Below are 18,814 nucleotides of genomic sequence, written 5' to 3'. Positions count from 1 at the left end.
CGCTGTAACACGTGACAAAGTCGTTGGGAAAGGGCATGTTCACCACTGTGTTACATGGCCTTTCCTTTTAACAACACTCAGTAAACTTTTGGGAACTGAGGAGACACATTTTTGAAGCTTCTCAGGTGGAATTCTTTCCCATTCTTGCTTGATGTACAGCTTAAGTTGTTCAACAGTCCGGGGGTCTCCGTTGTGCTATTTTAGGCTTCACATTTTCAATGGGAGACAGGTCTGGACTACAGGCAGGCCAGTCTAGTACCCGCACTCTTTTACTATGAAGCCACGTTGATGTAACACGTGGCTTGGCATTGTCTTGCTGAAATAAGCAGGGGCGTCCATGGTAACGTTGCTTGGATGGCAACATATGTTGCTCCAAAACCTGTATGTACCTTTCAGCATTAATGGTGCCTTCACAGATGTGTAAGTTACCCATGCGTTGGGCACTAATGCACCCCCATACCATCACACATGCTGGCTTTTCAACTTTGCGCCTATAACAATTCGGATGGTTCTTTTCCTCTTTGGTCCGGAGGACACGACGTCCACAGTTTCCAAAAACAATTTGAAATGTGGACTCGTCAGACCACAGAACACATTTCCACTTTGTATCAGTCCATCTTAGATGAGCTCAGGCCCAGCGAAGCCGACGGCGTTTCTGGGTGTTGTTGATAAACGGTTTTCGCCTTGCATAGGAGAGTTTTAACTTGCACTTACAGATGTAGCGACCAACTGTAGTTACTGACAGTGGGTTTCTGAAGTGTTCCTGAGCCCATGTGGTGATATCCTTTACACACTGATGTCGCTTGTTGATGCAGTATAGCCTGAGGGATCAAAGGTCACGGGCTTAGCTGCTTACGTGCAGTGATTTCTCCAGATTCTCTGAACCCTTTGATGATATTACGGACCGTAGATGGTGAAATCCCTAAATTCCTTGCAATAGCTGGTTGAGAAAGGTTTTTCTTAAACTGTTCAACAATTTGCTCACGCATTTGTTGACAAAGTGGTGACCCTCGCCCCATCCTTGTTTGTGAATGACTGAGCATTTCATGGAATCTACTATTATACCCTATCATGGCACCCACCTGTTCCCAATTAGCCTGTTCACCTGTGGGATGTTCCAAATAAGTGTTTGATGAGCATTCCTCAACTTTATCAGTATTTATTGCCACCTTTCCCAACTTCTTTGTCACGTGTTGCTGGCATCAAATTCTAAAGTGAATGATTATTTGCAAAAAAAAAAATGTTTATGAGTTTGAACATCAAATATGTTGTCTTTGTAGCATATTCAACTGAATATGGGTTGGAAATGATTTGCAAATCATTGTATTCCGTTTATATTTACATCTAACACAATTTCCCAACTCATATGGAAACGGGGTTTGTACATCTGTACCCTTGTACAGTGTCATTACGTTCTGCCAAAAGATTGCACGCCTCCTTCTTTTATTTGGACCTTCCCTGACCTCATGGCCACAGCTGTTTCTAAAGGACGAGGGTCGTAAACAGTTCACAGAAAAGGTCGTAAAAGAGTTCAAAAAGAGGTTCGTAAAACAGTTGAAAAAGGAGGTTAAAAAAGAGGTCGTCTGGAACTTGGGCAGACCCTGCCTTCTCTCCGCTTTGTCGTCCTTGGGTTAAAACTAGAGATGTCCGATATTATCGGCCGATAAATGCTTTAAAATGTAATATCGGAAATTATCGGTATCGGTTGGCCCTAGTGTGTGAATGTGAGTGTGAATATTGTCTGTCTATCTGTGTTGGCCCTGCGATGAGGTGGCGACTTGTCCAGGGTGTACTCCGCCTTCCGCCCGATTGTAGCTGAGATAGGCTCCAGCGACCCCGAAGGGAATAAGCGTTAGAAAATGGATGGATAGATGGGTTTTCTTATAATCGGTATCGTTTTTAATTTTTTTTTAATTTAAATTAAATCAACATAAAAAACACAAGATACACTTACAATTAGTGCACCAAACCAAAAAAAACTCCCTCCCCCATTCACACTCATTCACACAAAAGGGTTGTTTCTTTCTGTTATTAATATTGTGGTTCCTACATTATATATCAATATATATATGTGAGTGTGAATGTTGTCTGTCTATCTGTGTTGGCCCTGCGATGAGGTGGCGACTTGTCCAGGGTGTACCCCGCCTTCCGCCCGATTGTAGCTGAGATAGGCTCCAGCGCCCCCCGCGACCCCAAAGGGAATAAGCGGTAGAAAATGGATGGATATATCAATACAGTCTGCAAGGGATACAGTCCGTAAGCACACATGATTGTGCGTGCTGCTGGTCCACTAATAGTACTAACCTTTAACAGTTAATTTTACTCATTTTCATTAATTACTAGTTTCTATGTAACTGTTTTTATATTGTTTTACTTTCTTTTTTATTCAAGAAAATGTTTTTAATTTATTTATCTTATTTTATTTTATTTTATTTTTTAAAAAGGACCTTATCTTCACCATAACTGGTTGTCCAAATTAGGCATAATAATGTGTTAAATCCACGACTGTTTATATCGGTATCGGTTGATATCGGTATCGATAATTAAAGAGTTGGACAATATCGGAATATCGGATATCGACAAAAAGCCATTATCGGACATCCCTAATATATATACGTATAGGGCTGTGAATCTTTGGGTGTCCCACGATTCGATTCAATATCGATTTTTGGGGTCACGATTCGATTCAAAATCGATTTTTTTCGATTCAACACAATTCTCGATTAAAAAACGATATTTTCCCGATTCAAAAGGATTCTCTATTCATTCAATACATAGGATTTCAGCAGGATCTACCCCAGTCTGCTGACATGCAAGCAGAGTAGTAGATTTTTGTAAAAAGCTTTTATAATTGTAAAGGACAATGTTTTATCAACTGATTGCAATAATGTAAATTTGTTTGAACTATTAAATGAACCAAAAATATGACTTATTTTATCTTTGTGAAAATATTGGACACAGTGTGTTGTCAAGCTTATGAGATGCGATGCAAGTGTAAGCCACTGTGACACTATTGTTCTTTTTTTATAAATGTCTAATGATAATGTCAATGAGGGATTTTTAATCACTGCTATGTTGAAATTGTAACTAATATTGATACTGTTGTTGATAATATTAATTTTTGTTTCACTACTTTTGGTTTGTTCTGTGTCGTGTTTGTGTCTCCTCTCAATTGCTCTGTTAATTGCATTTCTGAGTGTTGCTGGGTCGGGTTTGGTTTTGGAATTGGATTGCATTGTTATGGTATTGCTGTGTATTGTTGTGTTGGATTGATTAGTTAAAAACAAAATTTAAAAAAGAAACAAAATAATAAATAAATAAATAAATAAAAATAAAACAATTTTAAAATGAGAGTCAATTTGTGAGAATCGCGATTCGAATTCGAATCAATTTTTTCCCACACCCCTACTTATTATGCTCAGCTCAGACTTTGTTTGTTTCTTTCACGGTAAGAACTGAAAAGAAATGTATTTTGCCTTTGAACGCAACTAGCAGAGCAGGTTTTACATTTGTTTCCTTCTTTTTTATTTTAATGTGTGCTGGTGCCACCCAAGAAAGCCCACCTAACTCTTTGATAAGAACCTGTATTTTTTCAAATAAATACAATTGTACCATTATTTAAGTTTTTTTAACCTACGGTTCACAAATGGACAATAGACCATTCCATTATTAGCTCAGCAGTACAGGCATCTATCCATCCATCCATCCATCCATTTCTACCGCGTATTCCCTTCGGGGTTGCGGGGGGCGCTGGAGCCTATCTCAGTTGCATTCGGGCGGAAGGCGGGGTACACCCTGGACAAGTCGCCACCTCATCGCAGGTCCAACACAGACAGACAACATTCACACTCACATTCACACACTAGGGCCAATTTAGTGTTGCCAATCAACTTATCCCCAGGTGCAAGTCTTTGGAGGTTGGAGCAAGCCGGAGTACCCGGAAGGAACCCACGCAGTCACGGGGAGAATATGCAAACTCCACACAGAAAGATCCCGATCCCGGGATTGAACTCAGGACTACTCAGGACTCTTGTATTGTGAGGCACATGCACTAACCCCTGTTCCACCGTGCTGCCCGCAGTACGGGCAATGCATGTTTATTTATTGATATAGTACCATAAACAAAATGTATATAAAATTGAGTAAAAAAGAAAACTATATCCTGAAATTACTGAATTTGTTTAAGTCCAAAGCATACATTTTTATTAAGGAAGATATAATTTCAATAATTATTGCTGAAGTTATTAGTGAGGGGTAAAACGATACTTTCATAGCTGGCAAAGCAAACGCTTGGGCAGCACAGAGAAGGTACCTTTCAGTAAGGCAGAGGCAATAACAATAATTGACGGAAATCTTTTCAAAGAGTGGCAAGTACACTAGAACTAGAGTACAACAGGAAGACACGAATATGCAATACAGAACCCAAGCAGGGGTGGGAAGAACTGTAAGGGGGAGCACAAAAGATTAGGGGTGTGGGGAAAATATGATACAAATTCGAATCGCGATTCTCACGTTGTGCGATTCAGAATCGATTCTCATTTTTAAAAAATCGATTTATTTTATTTATTTTTTTATTTTATTTTTTAAATTAATCAATCCAACAAAACAATACACAGCAATACCATAACAATGCAATCCAATTCCAAAACCAAGGCCGACCCAGCAACACTCAGAACTGCAATAAACAGAGCAATTGAGAGGAGACACAAACACGACACAGAACAAACCAAAAGTAGTTTATTTTATTTTTTAAAAAGGACCTTATCTTCACCATAACTGGTTGTCCAAATTAGGCATAATAATGTGTTAAATCCACGACTGTTTATATCGGTATCGGTTGATATCGGTATCGATAATTAAAGAGTTGGACAATATCGGAATATCGGATATCGACAAAAAGCCATTATCGGACATCCCTAATATATATACGTATAGGGCTGTGAATCTTTGGGTGTCCCACGATTCGATTCAATATCGATTTTTGGGGTCACGATTCGATTCAAAATCGATTTTTTTCGATTCAACACAATTCTCGATTAAAAAACGATATTTTCCCGATTCAAAAGGATTCTCTATTCATTCAATACATAGGATTTCAGCAGGATCTACCCCAGTCTGCTGACATGCAAGCAGAGTAGTAGATTTTTGTAAAAAGCTTTTATAATTGTAAAGGACAATGTTTTATCAACTGATTGCAATAATGTAAATTTGTTTGAACTATTAAATGAACCAAAAATATGACTTATTTTATCTTTGTGAAAATATTGGACACAGTGTGTTGTCAAGCTTATGAGATGCGATGCAAGTGTAAGTCACTGTGACACTATTGTTCTTTTTTTTAAATTTTTTATAAATGTCTAATGATGATGTCAATGAGGGATTTTTAATCACTGCTATGTTGAAATTGTAACTACTATTGATACTGTTGTTGATAATATTAATTTTTGTTTCACTACTTTTGGTTTGTTCTGTGTCGTGTTTGTGTCTCCTCTCAATTGCTCTGTTTATTGCAGTTCTGAGTGTTGCTGGGTCGGCCTTGGTTTTGGAATTGGATTGCATTGTTATGGTATTGCTGTGTATTGTTTTGTTGGATTGATTAATTTAAAAAATAAAATAAAAAAATAAATAAAATAAATCGATTTTTTAAAAATGAGAATCGATTCTGAATCGCACAACGTGAGAATCGCGATTCGAATTTGTATCATATTTTCCCCACACCCCTAATCTTTTGTGCTCCCCCTTACAGTTCTTCCCACCCCTGCTTGGGTTCTGTATTGCATATTCGTGTCTTCCTGTTGTACTCTAGTTCTAGTGTACTTGCCACTCTTTGAAAAGATTTCCGTCAATTATTGTTATTGCCTCTGCCTTACTGAAAGGTACCTTCTCTGTGCTGCCCAAGCGTTTGCTTTGCCAGCTATGAAAGTATCGTTTTACCCCTCACTAATAACTTCAGCAATAATTATTGAAATTATATCTTCCTTAATAAAAATGTATGCTTTGGACTTAAACAAATTCAGTAATTTCAGGATATAGTTTTCTTTTTTACTCAATTTTATATACATTTTGTTTATGGTACTATATCAATAAATAAACATGCATTGCCCGTACTGCGGGCAGCACGGTGGAACAGGGGTTAGTGCATGCGCCTCACAATAGAAAGGTCCTGAGTAGTCCTGAGTTCAATCCCGGGATCGGGATCTTTCTGTGTGGAGTGTGCATGTTCTCCCCGTGACTGCGTGGGTTCCCTCCGGGTACTCCGGCTTCCTCCCACCTCCAAAGACTTGCAACTGGGGATAAGTTGATTGGCAACACTAAATTGGCCCTAGTGTGTGAATGTGAGTGTGAATGTTGTCTGTCTATCTGTGTTGGCCCTGCGATGAGGTGGCGACTTGTCCAGGGTGTACGCCGCCTTCCGCCCGAATGCAACTGAGATAGGCTCCAGCGCCCCCCGCAACCCCGAAGGGAATAAGCGGCCTGTACTGCTGAGCTAATAATGGAATGGTCTATTGTCCATTTGTGAACCGTAGGTTAAAAAAACTTAAATAATGGTACAACTGTATTTAAAAGAAGGAAAAAACATTTTATTTATTTGAAAAAATAGAGGTTCTTATCAAAGAGTTAGGTGGGCTTTCTTGGGTGGCACCAGCACACATTAAAATAAAAAAGAAGGAAACAAATGTAAAACCTGCTCTGCTAGTTGCGTTCAAAGGCAAAATACATTTCTTTTCAGTTCTTACCGTGAAAGAAACAAACAAAGTCTGAGCTGAGCATAATAAGTAGGGGCGTGGGAAAAAATTGATTTGAATTCGAATTGCGATTCTCACAAATTGACTCTCATTTTAAATTTTTTTTATTTTTTTTATTTATTTATTTATTATTTTGTTTCTTTTTTAAATTTTGTTTTTAACTAATCAATCCAACACAACAATACACAGCAATACCATAACAATGCAATCCAATTCCAAAACCAAACCCGACCCAGCAACACTCAGAAATGCAATTAACAGAGCAATTGAGAGGAGACACAAACACGACACAGAACAAACCAAAAGTAGTGAAACAAAAATTAATATTATCAACAACAGTATCAATATTAGTTACAATTTCAACATAGCAGTGATTAAAAATCCCTCATTGACATTATCATTAGACATTTATAAAAAAAAAAAAAAAGAACAATAGTGTCACAGTGGCTTACACTTGCATCGCATCTCATAAGCTTGACAACACACTGTGTCCAATATTTTCACAAAGATAAAATAAGTCATATTTTTGGTTCATTTAATAGTTCAAACAAATTTACGTTTCTGCAATCAGTTGATAAAACATTGTCCTTTACAATTATAAAAGCTTTTTCCAAAAATCTACTACTCTGCTTGCATGTCAGCAGACTGGGGTAGATCCTGCTGAAATCCCATGTATTGAATGAATAGAGAATAGTTTTGAATCGGGAAAATACCGTTTTTGAATCGAGAATCGTGTTGAATCGGAAAAAAAAAAATCGATTTTGAATCGAATCGTGACCCCAAGAATCGATATTGAATCGAATCGTGGGACTCCCAAAGATTCGCAGCCCTAATAATAAGCTTTAGAAAATACATTTTTCGGACTGTGACATACAAAATGTAACTGTAATGTCCCAAAAATGTCCAGCAGAGGGAGACAGACCCCCGTCTACCTGAATGACTTCAACACGTATCTAATTCGACAATTCTATTCAACATATCGGCACTATTACACTTTTGTCTGACATGTTCTTAACTTGTTAAAGACAACTTACGGCATTGTTTTTGTCATGTCTGTGTAATCATGTTTTGTTTTAAGTCATGTTTTGTTTAGTTATAGGACTCTTTAGTTTCTGTCTTTTCACTCCCTTGTCTTGTTTCCATGATTACCCCATTAGTTTCACCTGTTCCACGTTTGGACTCATTGTGCACTCTTGATTGTCACCATAGCAACCATTAGTTTTCACCTGTCACGTCACGCACCTGTTTCACGTTTTGAGTCACGCACCTGCTTTCACTAATCATGTCCATAGTATTTAAGTTCATTCTTTTCAGTTTGTCGTGCTGACGACATCTGTCACGACTTGGACTATGGCTTGGTTTGTTCTCCCGAGGTGCAAGTGAATTGGACTGGTCATGGCGTGAAGGTAAATACATGATTTATTTAACACTATAACTACAAAGAAAGGATCAAACAAAAGGCGTGCACAGGGGCGGAGGTACAAAACTAGACTATAAACACACAACTTGCACATTGGCAGAAACTATGAACAATTAAACAAAACACTAACTGTGGCTTAATAAACAAAAACTTACTTGGCATGGAACCGGCATGAAAAAAAGAGTAGCAAGGGTCAAAAGGGTGTGGAGAGTGTGCAGGAGCATAATTGTGGGATGTCACCAGAAAGACAAACTGAAAAGAATGAACTTAAATACTATGGACATGATTAGTGAAAGCAGGTGCGTGACTCAAAACGTGAAACAGGTGCGTGACGTGACAGGTGAAAACTAATCGTTGCTATGGTGACAATCAAGAGTGCACAATGAGTCCAAACGTGGAACAGGTGAAACTAATGGGGTAATCATGGAAACAAGACAAGGGAGTGAAAAGACAGAAACTAAAGAGTCCTATAACTAAACAAAACATGACTTAAAACAAAACATGATTACACAGACATGACAGTTTTTACGCTGCTTTGTGTAGAACGGCAACATGTACGACTTGCTCTCAGACGAATACAACTTTAGCTCCACATTAAAGCATTGCAGTCACTATATACACCATATTGACAAAAGTATTTGGCCACCCATCCAAATGATGAGAATCAGGTGTCCTAACCACTTGGCCCGGTGTATAAAATCAAGCACTTAGGCATGGAGACTGTTTCTACAAACATTTGTGAAAGAATGGGCCGCTTTCAGTGATTTCCAGCGTGGAACTGTCATAGGAGGCTACCTGTGCAGAGAGGGGTCAGCAGATACTGAAGCGCATAGTGCAAAGACTTTCTGCACAGTCAGTTGCTGCAGAGCTCCAAACTGCATGTGACCTTCCAATTAGCCCACGTACAATACGCAGAGAGCTTCATGGAATGGGTTTCCATGGCCGAGCAGCTGCATCTAAGCCATACATCGCCAAGTACAATGCAAAGGGTGGGATGCAGTGGTGTAAAGCACGTCGCCACTGGACTCTAGAGCAGTGGAGACGCCTTCTCTGGAGTGATGAATCACACTTTTCCATCTGGCAATCTGATGGACCAGTCTGGATTTGGAGGTTGCCAGGAGAACGCAACGTTTCGGACTGCATTGTGCCGAGTGTGAAATTAGGTGGAGGAGGAACTATGTTGTGGTGTTGTTTTTCAGGAGTTGGGCTTGGCCCCTTAGTGCCAGTGAAAGGACATTTGAATGCTCCAGGATACCAAAACATTTTGGACAATTCCATGCTCCCAACCTTGTGGGAACAGTTTGGAGCGGGCCCCTTCCTCTTCCAACATGACTGTGCACAAAGCAAGCAATCAATCAATCAATGTTTATTTATATAGCCCTAAATCACGAGTGTCTCAAAGGGCTGCACAAGCCACAACGACATCCTCGGTTCAAATCCCACATCAGGGCAAGGAAAAACTCAACCCAATGGGACAATGGGAACCTTTGGAGAGGACCGCAGATGTGGGACCCTCCTCCCAATATTGTGAGAGTCCAGTCCATAGTGGATCTAACATAATATTGTGAGAGTCCAGTCCATAGTGGATCTAACATAATAGTAATACTAGTAAAAATAAAAGCAAGGTCCATAAAGACATGGATGACAGAGTCTGGTGTGGATGAACCTGACTGGCCTGCACAGAGTCCTGACCTGAACCCGATAGAACACCTTTGGGATGAATTGGAACGGAGACTAAGAGCCAGGTCTTCTCTACCGACATCAGTGTGTGACCTCACCAATGCGCTTTTGGAAGACTGGTCGAAAATTCCTATAAACACACTCTGCAACCTTGTGGACAGCCTTCCCAGAAGAGTTGAAGCTGTAATAGCCGTAAAGGGTGAACAGACATCATATTGAACCCTATGGGTTAGGAATGGGATGGCACTTCAAGTTCATATGTGAGTCAAGGCATGTGGCCAAATACTTTTGGCAATATAGTGTGTTAGAATAATTGTTTCTAAATTATCACAAAAACTTTGTATTACATTGTGTTCCTGACAAGAAGACAAAAGGCTGTCTTTGAGGCCTACCAAGATTAAGGCTCGTAAAACTCCACTGTGTAGGTGGGGGATTCCTGTGTTCTTTCATGTATGGTAATCAACAGAAGGATGTTGTTCTGGCCCAAGGACTTCAAAGCGGAGAGATGACAGGATCTGCCCAATTTCCAGACAAACTCTTTTTTAACTATTTTATGGACCTCTTTTTGAACTATTTTACGAACTCTTTTTGAACTATTTTATGGAACTCTTTTTGAACTGACCTTTTCTGTTGAACTTTTTCGCGACCTTTGTTCTTTGGAAACAGCGGTGGCCAAGTGGTCGGGGAGGGTCCAAAATAAAAGAAGGAGGCATGCAATCTTTTGGCAGAGCGTGCTGGAGGTTGTAGAGGGATACATTGTCCGGGCGACTCTCCTCAATATATTGAGTCCAAATTGAATTCTGTCTCTGTTTAATTCTTTGCCTCTTGTCTTGTTTAATAGACGTCATCAGTGTTTGAACCTGACATAGTGTATGTCTTTGCACATTGTATAAACAATACAATAAAGTATTATCAAATAATTATGTAATGCATATTAACAATGCAGCTGAGATAGGCTCCAGCACCCTCCGAGACCCCAAAAGGGACAAGCGGTAGAAAATGGATTGATGGATGGACTTCAGGACATCACACTTTCCTTCATGACTCTACCAAGCTTACACAGCAAAACGTAATACACGTCACATAAAATGCATACACAGACTCTCTAAAAAGTACCAAGTAGCATGTTTTGAGGATCCTAAGCACATCCCTGCGTGTCGTTCATAGCCAACGCTTTTAGAAAAGGGAAGTCATCCCAATGAATTGCTGGCTCCGCCTCCTTTTCTTCTTCTTCCCCGCCCGCGCACGGTCCGAAAAAGCACTGCTCCCCATGCGACCCGTCAGGCGCCAAGTCCTGGTAGGACTTTGGACTGTGGAGTTCTTCCGACTCCAACAGGGGCTGCGTGGACTCCGAGCGCAGGTACACGTGAGGGTGCTGCGTGGGCGGCGAGGTGGCGGCGGGGAAGATGACGCTGGCGTAAGGGATGGAGTCGCTGTTGGCGGAAGAGAGGCCGGGGAGGAACGGGGAGCCGCAAAGAGACTCCCCGAGGTCGCTGGTGTCCTCGGCACTGTTTGACCAAAGACTATGGTCTTCCTCTGCTTTCTTTGGTTTTATGGTGACATCCAGGACACTCAAGTGGGACAAGTATATCGGATTGGGCTCCTCACTGTCCCAGGGAGACATGCTATCCTGCAAAAAGGAATGATTGGACATTTCAGGGTGAATGCATGTTTTATTACAAACCCCCAAGCCCAGTGAAGTTGTCAAGTTGTGTAAATGGTAAATAAAAAGAGAATACAATGATTTGCAAATCCTTTTCAACTTATATTCAATTGAATAGACTGCAAAGACAAGATATTTCATGTTCAAACTGGAAAACTTTGTTATGTTTTGCAAATATTAGCTCATTTGGAATTTGATGCCTGCAACATGTTTCAAAAAAGCTGGCACAAGTGGCAAAAAAGACAGACGAAGTTGAGGAGTGCTCATCAAACACTTATTTGGAACATCCCACAGGTGAACAGGCAAATTGGGAACAGGTGGGTGCTATGATTGGGTATAAAAGTAAATTCCATGAAATGCTCAGTCATTCACAAACAAGGATGGGGCGAGGGTCACCACTTTGTCAACAATTGCGTGAGCAAATTGTTGAACAGTTTAAGAAAAACCTTTGTCAACCAGCTATTGCAAGGAATTTAGGGATTTCACCATCTACGGTCCTTAATATCATCAAAAGGTTCAGAGAATCTGGATAAATCACTGCACGTAAGCAGCTAAGCCCGTGACCTTTGATTCCTCAGGCTGTACTGCATCAACAAGCGACATCAGTGTGTAAAGGATATCACCACATAGGCTCAGGAACACTTCAGAAACCCACTGTCACTAACTATAGTTGGTCGCTACATCTGTAAGTGTATGTTAAAACTCTCCTATGCAAGGCGAAAACCATTTATCAACAACACCCAGAAACGCTGTCGGCTTCGCTGGGCCTGAGCTCATCTAACATGGACTGATACAAAGTGGAAAAGTGTTCTGTGGTCTGACGAGTCCACATTTCAAATTGTTTTTGGAAACTGTGGATGTCGGGTCCTCCAGACCAAAGAGGAAACGAACCATCCGGATTGTTTTAGGCGCAAAGTTGAAAAGCCAGCATCTGTGATGTTATGGGGGTGTATTAGTGCCCAAGACATGGGTAACTTACACATCTGTGAAGGCGCCATTAATGCTGAAAGGTACATACAGGTTTTGGAGAAACATATGTTGCCATCCAAGCAACGTTACCATGGACGCCCCTGCTTATTTCAGCAAGACAATGCCAATCCACGTGTTACATCAACGTAGCTTCATAGTAAAAGAGTGCGGGTACTAGACTGGCCTGCCTGTAGTCCAGACCTGTCTCCCATTGAAAATGTGTGGCGCATTATGAAGCCTAAAATAGCACAACGGAGACCCCCGGACTGTTGAACAACTTAAGCTGTACATCAAGCAAGAATGGGAAAGAATTCCGCCTGAGAAGCTTCAAAAATGTGTCTCCTCAGTTCCCAAACGTTTACTGAGTGTTGTTAAAAGGAAAGGCCATGTAACACAGTGGTGAACATGCCCTTTCCCAACTACTTTGGCACGTGTTGCAGCCATGAAATTCTAAGTTAATTATTATTTGCAAAAAAAAATTAATTTTATGAGTTTAAACATCAAATATCTTGTCTTTGTAGTGCATTCAACTGAATATGGGTTGAAAATGATTTGCAAATCATTGTATTCCGTTTATATTTACATCTAACACAAATTCCCAACTCATATGGAAACGGGGTTTGTATATATATATATATATATATATATATATATATATATATATATATATATATATATATATATATATATATATATATGTATACATACTGTATATAGATAGATATACCGGCCCCCAGACACATTTCTTTCTCTAAATTTGGCCCCCCGAGTCAGAATAATTACCCAGGCCTGTCTTAGGCGGTGGTCTAATACATTTATTAATAATTGTTTTTATTACCTGTGTGGATTCAGACGTCCACCTTTTGATGCTGCTGTTTGCAGGATCGGGAACAGCGGGCCAAAATCGCACCTTCAGCCTGGAAAAAGGCAACAATGAGCATGAATGAATGCTGCTGACAGCCCCAGCATAGTCACCGTCATACTCACATGCTATCTTTGTAGAGACAAAAGACCACCATGACGATGATGGGCAGAAGGAAAAGCACGGCTGACAACACCGCTATCATGGCCACAAACACCGGATCTGAGCAGGAAAGAATTGCCCTGACGTGCTTCTTCTTACGAGAGAATCTTGCAACACTAAATGATACAAACCCATTTCTTTGATATCAAAATGAACCATCGAGCCGTTTCTGCTGCCGCCGCCCGTGCTGACCATCAACACGGCATCGTAGACCACCATGGCGTTGAGGCCTGTCAGGACCGTTCGCCGCTTTTTCAGGTCTCCAATCGCCGCTACAATGAAGAACATATAGCACATTTTTACCTGAGATGTAAACAAAAGGCATTTTGATTGAAAGCATACCCACCGTGAACTATTTTGGTCTCGTCCCAGTAGAACAACGTGTAGCTTCGGATAATCCCGTTACGTTGGTCCAAAGGTATTTCGTCCCAGGTGAGTTCCACGTCAGAGCGCCAGTTCTTTTGGATTCTCAGCTTGGGAACCATAGATGGAGCTAAAACAAAAAAGGCGATTGTAGTTTTAGCTTTAAGGCGTCACCATATTGACACATGATTTATAATACACCACAAGTGTCACACTCCAGATGTGGCCCGCCACTTCATTTTATTTGGCCCTCGAAAGCCTGGAAATAATATGTATCAATAAAGTACTGTAACTTTTGTCTTGCCTCTGGTGTGGGCAATGGCATTTATTCCGCTCCCTTCTTCTCCCTGCTTGCTCTCTTTGTTTTGTCTTGTCTACACTTTTTGAAGCCTCTCTCTTTGCGCTGTCCTCCAAATCTATACATCAGACATGGAAATGATCAGCTGGACTCTCGACTCAATTGACAAAATCTTTTCGACGAGGAAAAGAGGTTCTGGGGAGCCTGGCTGCCCTGATGGAACCATTGCTGCGGGGTACGTGAGAGATTCCTGGGAGAAATGGAGAATCTCAGTCTTTTCCATCGAGGACGTGGAAGACATCTACCTATTTGGAACCGTGATCGCGGGGCACCTGCTGATTGGGCTGGGCATTGCTCTGGTGTATCGTCAAATTCGTAAGACGATGGCAGCCACTGAAGGAGCCCAAAGGCTGTTCGTCGCAATGGAAGGTTTGGGCCGGGCTGTGAGATCACAGACTGGGGCGATTTCTGAACTGAATCGCAAGATGGATCACATCATGGAAAAGCTGGTTGAAATGGGAAAATTGGATATGAGGGACAGACAAGCCATTGTAATGTCTGCTCGCGGAAAAACAAAAATCCTCATCTACGATTTGACTCCCTCGAATGGCCTTGACGCTGCAACAACAGGAGCAGACTGTTCTGAAAACATCCCCCGAGGACACCTCAATGATCGACGCTTTTGACCTCCCTCCCTCCTCAACGACACCTGGAGTCGAACTTTTGCTTGCATGCAGAACGGCCCCAGGCCTATGGACACTACATCAACACACCCAAGACAATGGGCATATACACACACCCCCTCTCCCCTACACCACGCCTTGACCACCGCTTGATTCCCCTTCGGGGTGATGGACGGCTGGCAGCGCTTCATAGCAGCAGTCGACCTCCAGGTCCCAACCCCCCCTCTGTTGCGAGTTGTCGTGATTATATGTAACGTGTTTATGTGTGCATTGCATGGAGGTTTTTTCCCACTTCAGACTCGGCTCCCTTAGGAGCCCAGTCTAGATTGTATTTTTTTTACTCATCTTCTTTACCTTTTTCCCATCTTTTACGGGGCGCCTCGTGGCGACCCATAAGCGTTCCTGTTCTGTAACCCTGTACACTGTTTGTTTGTCTAATCTTGAACGGGTTTGTGCTGAAAACATAGTTTCGTTGTACTTGTGCAATGACAATAAAGACCTATCCTATCCTTTTCTTACAAAATGTATTCTTTCTTTCTATTTTGGCGGAAAAAAAATGAATGTACTCCATGCAATCGCAAATTATGTTAACTTCAATATTGTCTAATTATGCAAAAATATATTATCAAACATTCAAACTATTTTTTAAATAGAAAAATACAATAATTATTGATTTCAAAGCAAGTTATCCATCAAATTGCATAATGTAACAATAGATTTCATGGTAAAATTGTTAAATTTACTGTGGTTTTTACAGCCTTTTTCTCTAAATTAAAAAAACTGTACTTTTTTTTTTTTTTACTGTAATAAACGGTGGTGCCGTTTTGGCAATCAAAGTAATACACAGAAAAATCTACACTTGTTGATTTGGGGTAAAAAAACAAAAAACTGGCAGCTCAGGTGCTAAAATGTTACTGTAAAATTACAGTTTTTTAAATTTACATTAAAAAAACAAAATTACAGTAAATCCTGCAACTGAGCTGCCTTTTTTTTTTTTTTTTTTTTTTTTAACCATAAAAACAGCAGTACTGTTTTTCCATTTACAGTAATATACACTACTTTTTGAGGTGCAATTATTGCACCCTGCCATATTTTTTTTTACATTTTAGTTTAAAAAAAATCTACTGATAAAATGCATTAAAAAAATGTGTAATAGTATTCACTGTTAAAAGCGGCCCTCTGGGGCCAATCATAACTGCAACGTGGCCCTCAGTGAAAATGACTTTGACACCTCTTTAGTACAGTCGTGCCGCACCACATCGCGCTTCAAATATTGCGGACTCACCACATCACAGATTGAATACATTCTTTGAAGTACATTCAATAACTTTTTGGGCCTAAATTAAGTTTTTTTTTTTTTTTTTTTTGCATAGAAATAGCTAAATGAAGTAAACATATCAAGACTAGAGTATTATTGGCCACTAGAGGAGACAAAACCAATCAGTGCGCGCTGTTTAGCGTCAGAGAGCATTAGCACATTGGATTAAAATAGTGTAAAGGTGACTAAAAAGTTTTATTAATGATAAAAAAAAAAACATATTTAGAAGATATTTTATGCTATAGCTATGCAAATATTCCATTTATAATTACTGATTCCTACTTTGTGAAAATGTGTATATCGTGAAGTTATTATTGAAAATACAATGCCATTTTCTATTAATTTACTAAATCATTGTTTTGTAACATTTTACAAATAAAATATAAGTCCGAGTCCATGGTTCTCGCCCAGAAAAGGGTGGAGTGCCATCTCCGGGTTGGGGAGGAGATCTTGCCCCAAGTGGAGGAGTTCAAGTACCTTGGAGTCTTGTTCACGAGTGAGGGAAGAGTGGATCGTGAGATCGACAGGCGGATCGGTGCGGCATCTTTAGTAATGCGGACGCTGTATCGATCCGTTGTGGTGAAGAAGGAGCTGAGCCGGAAGGCAAAGCTCTCAATTTACCGGTCGATCTACGTTCCCATCCTCACCTATGGTCATGAGCTTTGGGTTATGACCGAAAGGACAAGATCACGGGTACAAGCGGCCGAAATGAGTTTCCTCCGCCGGGTGGCGGGGCTCTCCCTTAGAGATAGGGTGAGAAGCTCTGCCATCCGGGGGGAGCTCAAAGTAAAGCCGCTGCTCCTCCACATCGAGAGGAGCCAGATGGGGTGGTTCGGGCATCTGGTCAGGATGCCACCCGAACGCCTCCCTAGGGAGGTGTTTAGGGCACGTCCGACTGGTAGGAGGCCGCGGGGAAAACCCAGGACACGTTGGGAAGACAATGTCTCCCGGCTGGCCTGGGAACGCCTCGGGGTCCCACAGGAAGAGCTGGACGAAGTGGCTGGGGAGAGGGAAGTCTGGGCTTCCCTGCTTAGGCTGCTGCCCCCACGACCCAACCTCGGATAAGCGGAAGAAGATGGATGGATGGATGAAAAACAAAGATTGGCCTTTGCCCTCAAATTGAAAAAGAATACTCATGGGTTCATATAATTGATCCTGGTAGTAAAATAAAAATGATATATTTAAGATAAATTGTATTTTTAATAATATACAATAAATAATAACACAATGTTTTAATTAATATAATTTATATTAAGTCATGCACATGCCTTGGATGAATGAATATGTCTGACTTTACCAATTAAATGGAAAATAAACCATATTTATTTCCCACATACTTATGACATTTAATTTAACCACATTGTCACTCCCTATAATGAATTTACTTTATAATTTAATAATAAAAAAAAAATCTATCTATAATTCCCATCACATAATCATTTCCAATAATTTAATTACATTGAAATACAAGTTTAATAATACTAATAATAATTAATAATGATAATAATAGTTGATTTATAATCAACTTTACTTTAAAAAAAAATCTGCTACATTGAAATAAGAGCTTTGAAAAATACATAAAGTATTGTAGTACAGTATAATAATAACAAATAGATACATTAGTAATAATAATAATAATAGACTGTAAATACACACAACATTTAAATTATTAAATGGCATATTTTAGTGCATTTCTTACTGAGGGCCAATAAAGGAATAAACTTATCTGGCCACAAGAGGGCACTGTTGCACCGTTCAACAGACGCCCCTCATCCCTGCTTGACTCCCCACCAAAGCGAAGGCCTTCTAACTTCATCACGCCTTGTCCTGCCCTCCTTTCCTCACTCACCCTTCTGCAGCGAGTAGGCATTAACAGTCTGCGGCCGGCCGATCCCGTCCTTAAACCTGGGATACACGGAGATCCCGTAGGGCTTGTAGGGCTCAAAGCTGCCTGCGGATGAGAGGAGGTTGAGAGTGTATCAGGGCCCCGTAAGATCCAAAACAGGGTGTAAAAGGCAGGTCACGGGCGAGATGGAGACCCAGTATAAAAGAGGAGGGGATTGTTGGGGAGGGAGATGACTGCCAGATTAGCACGATATGGCGGATGGTGACATAACAGAGGCAGGGATGTTAAAACCAAAGACGTCCAATTCCCAATTACAAACCAGTGCAGAAAGGACACAATAGAGGCAATTTTATTGTTTGTGGTTTGTGGCCATTTTCCTTACGTTTTAATCGTCGTCGGCAACGTGTCAGAAGCCTTCAAGGGCAGTAGCTGGGGGACGATACGGAAAAACTTTGTTTTCAAACCTGCTAGGCCAGCTGGATTTACAAAAACCCAAAACCAGTGAAGTTGGCACGTTGTGTAAATCAGTGTTTTTCAACACTAGTGTGCCGTGAGATACAGTCTGGTGTTCCGTGGGAGATGATCTAATTTCACTTATTTGGGTTAAAAATATTTTTTTAAACCAGTAATTATAGTCTGCAATTTATGTGTTGTTGTTGAGTGTCGGTGCTGTCTAGAGTTCGGCAGAGAAACCGTGTAATACTCTTCCATATCAGTAGGTGGCAGCCGGTAGCTAATTGCTTTGTAGATGTCGGAAACAGCGGGAGGCAGTGTGCAGGTAAAAAGGTGTCTAATGCTTAAACC

At 40.6% G+C, this 18,814-nt stretch overlaps 1 protein-coding gene across 3 annotated transcripts in view; it reads right to left on the bottom strand.

The window, feature by feature from the left end:
- Positions 1–9,516: 9,516 nt before the first annotated feature.
- The window catches only part of csf3r (colony stimulating factor 3 receptor), an 84,679-nt gene continuing 75,381 nt past the window's right edge, over positions 9,517–18,814 (bottom strand). For all 3 annotated transcript variants that reach the window (XM_072913098.1, XM_072913097.1, XM_072913096.1), the window contains 6 exons: positions 18,014–18,115; positions 13,849–13,995; positions 13,634–13,774; positions 13,466–13,562; positions 13,317–13,395; positions 9,517–11,476 (listed from right to left, as the gene is read on the bottom strand). In XM_072913098.1, coding sequence (XP_072769199.1) covers positions 10,985–11,476; positions 13,317–13,395; positions 13,466–13,562; positions 13,634–13,774; positions 13,849–13,995; positions 18,014–18,115 — 1,058 coding nt within the window. In that variant the 3' untranslated portion in view covers positions 9,517–10,984. The remainder of the gene's footprint in view (positions 11,477–13,316; positions 13,396–13,465; positions 13,563–13,633; positions 13,775–13,848; positions 13,996–18,013; positions 18,116–18,814) is intronic.

Source organism: Nerophis lumbriciformis, linkage group LG04 (genome assembly GCF_033978685.3).
Source record: "Nerophis lumbriciformis linkage group LG04, RoL_Nlum_v2.1, whole genome shotgun sequence".
NCBI classification, from domain to species: Eukaryota; Metazoa; Chordata; class Actinopteri; order Syngnathiformes; family Syngnathidae; genus Nerophis; species Nerophis lumbriciformis.
Note: the sequence above shows the minus strand (reverse complement) of the source record. Positions and strands in the feature narration are given on the sequence as shown.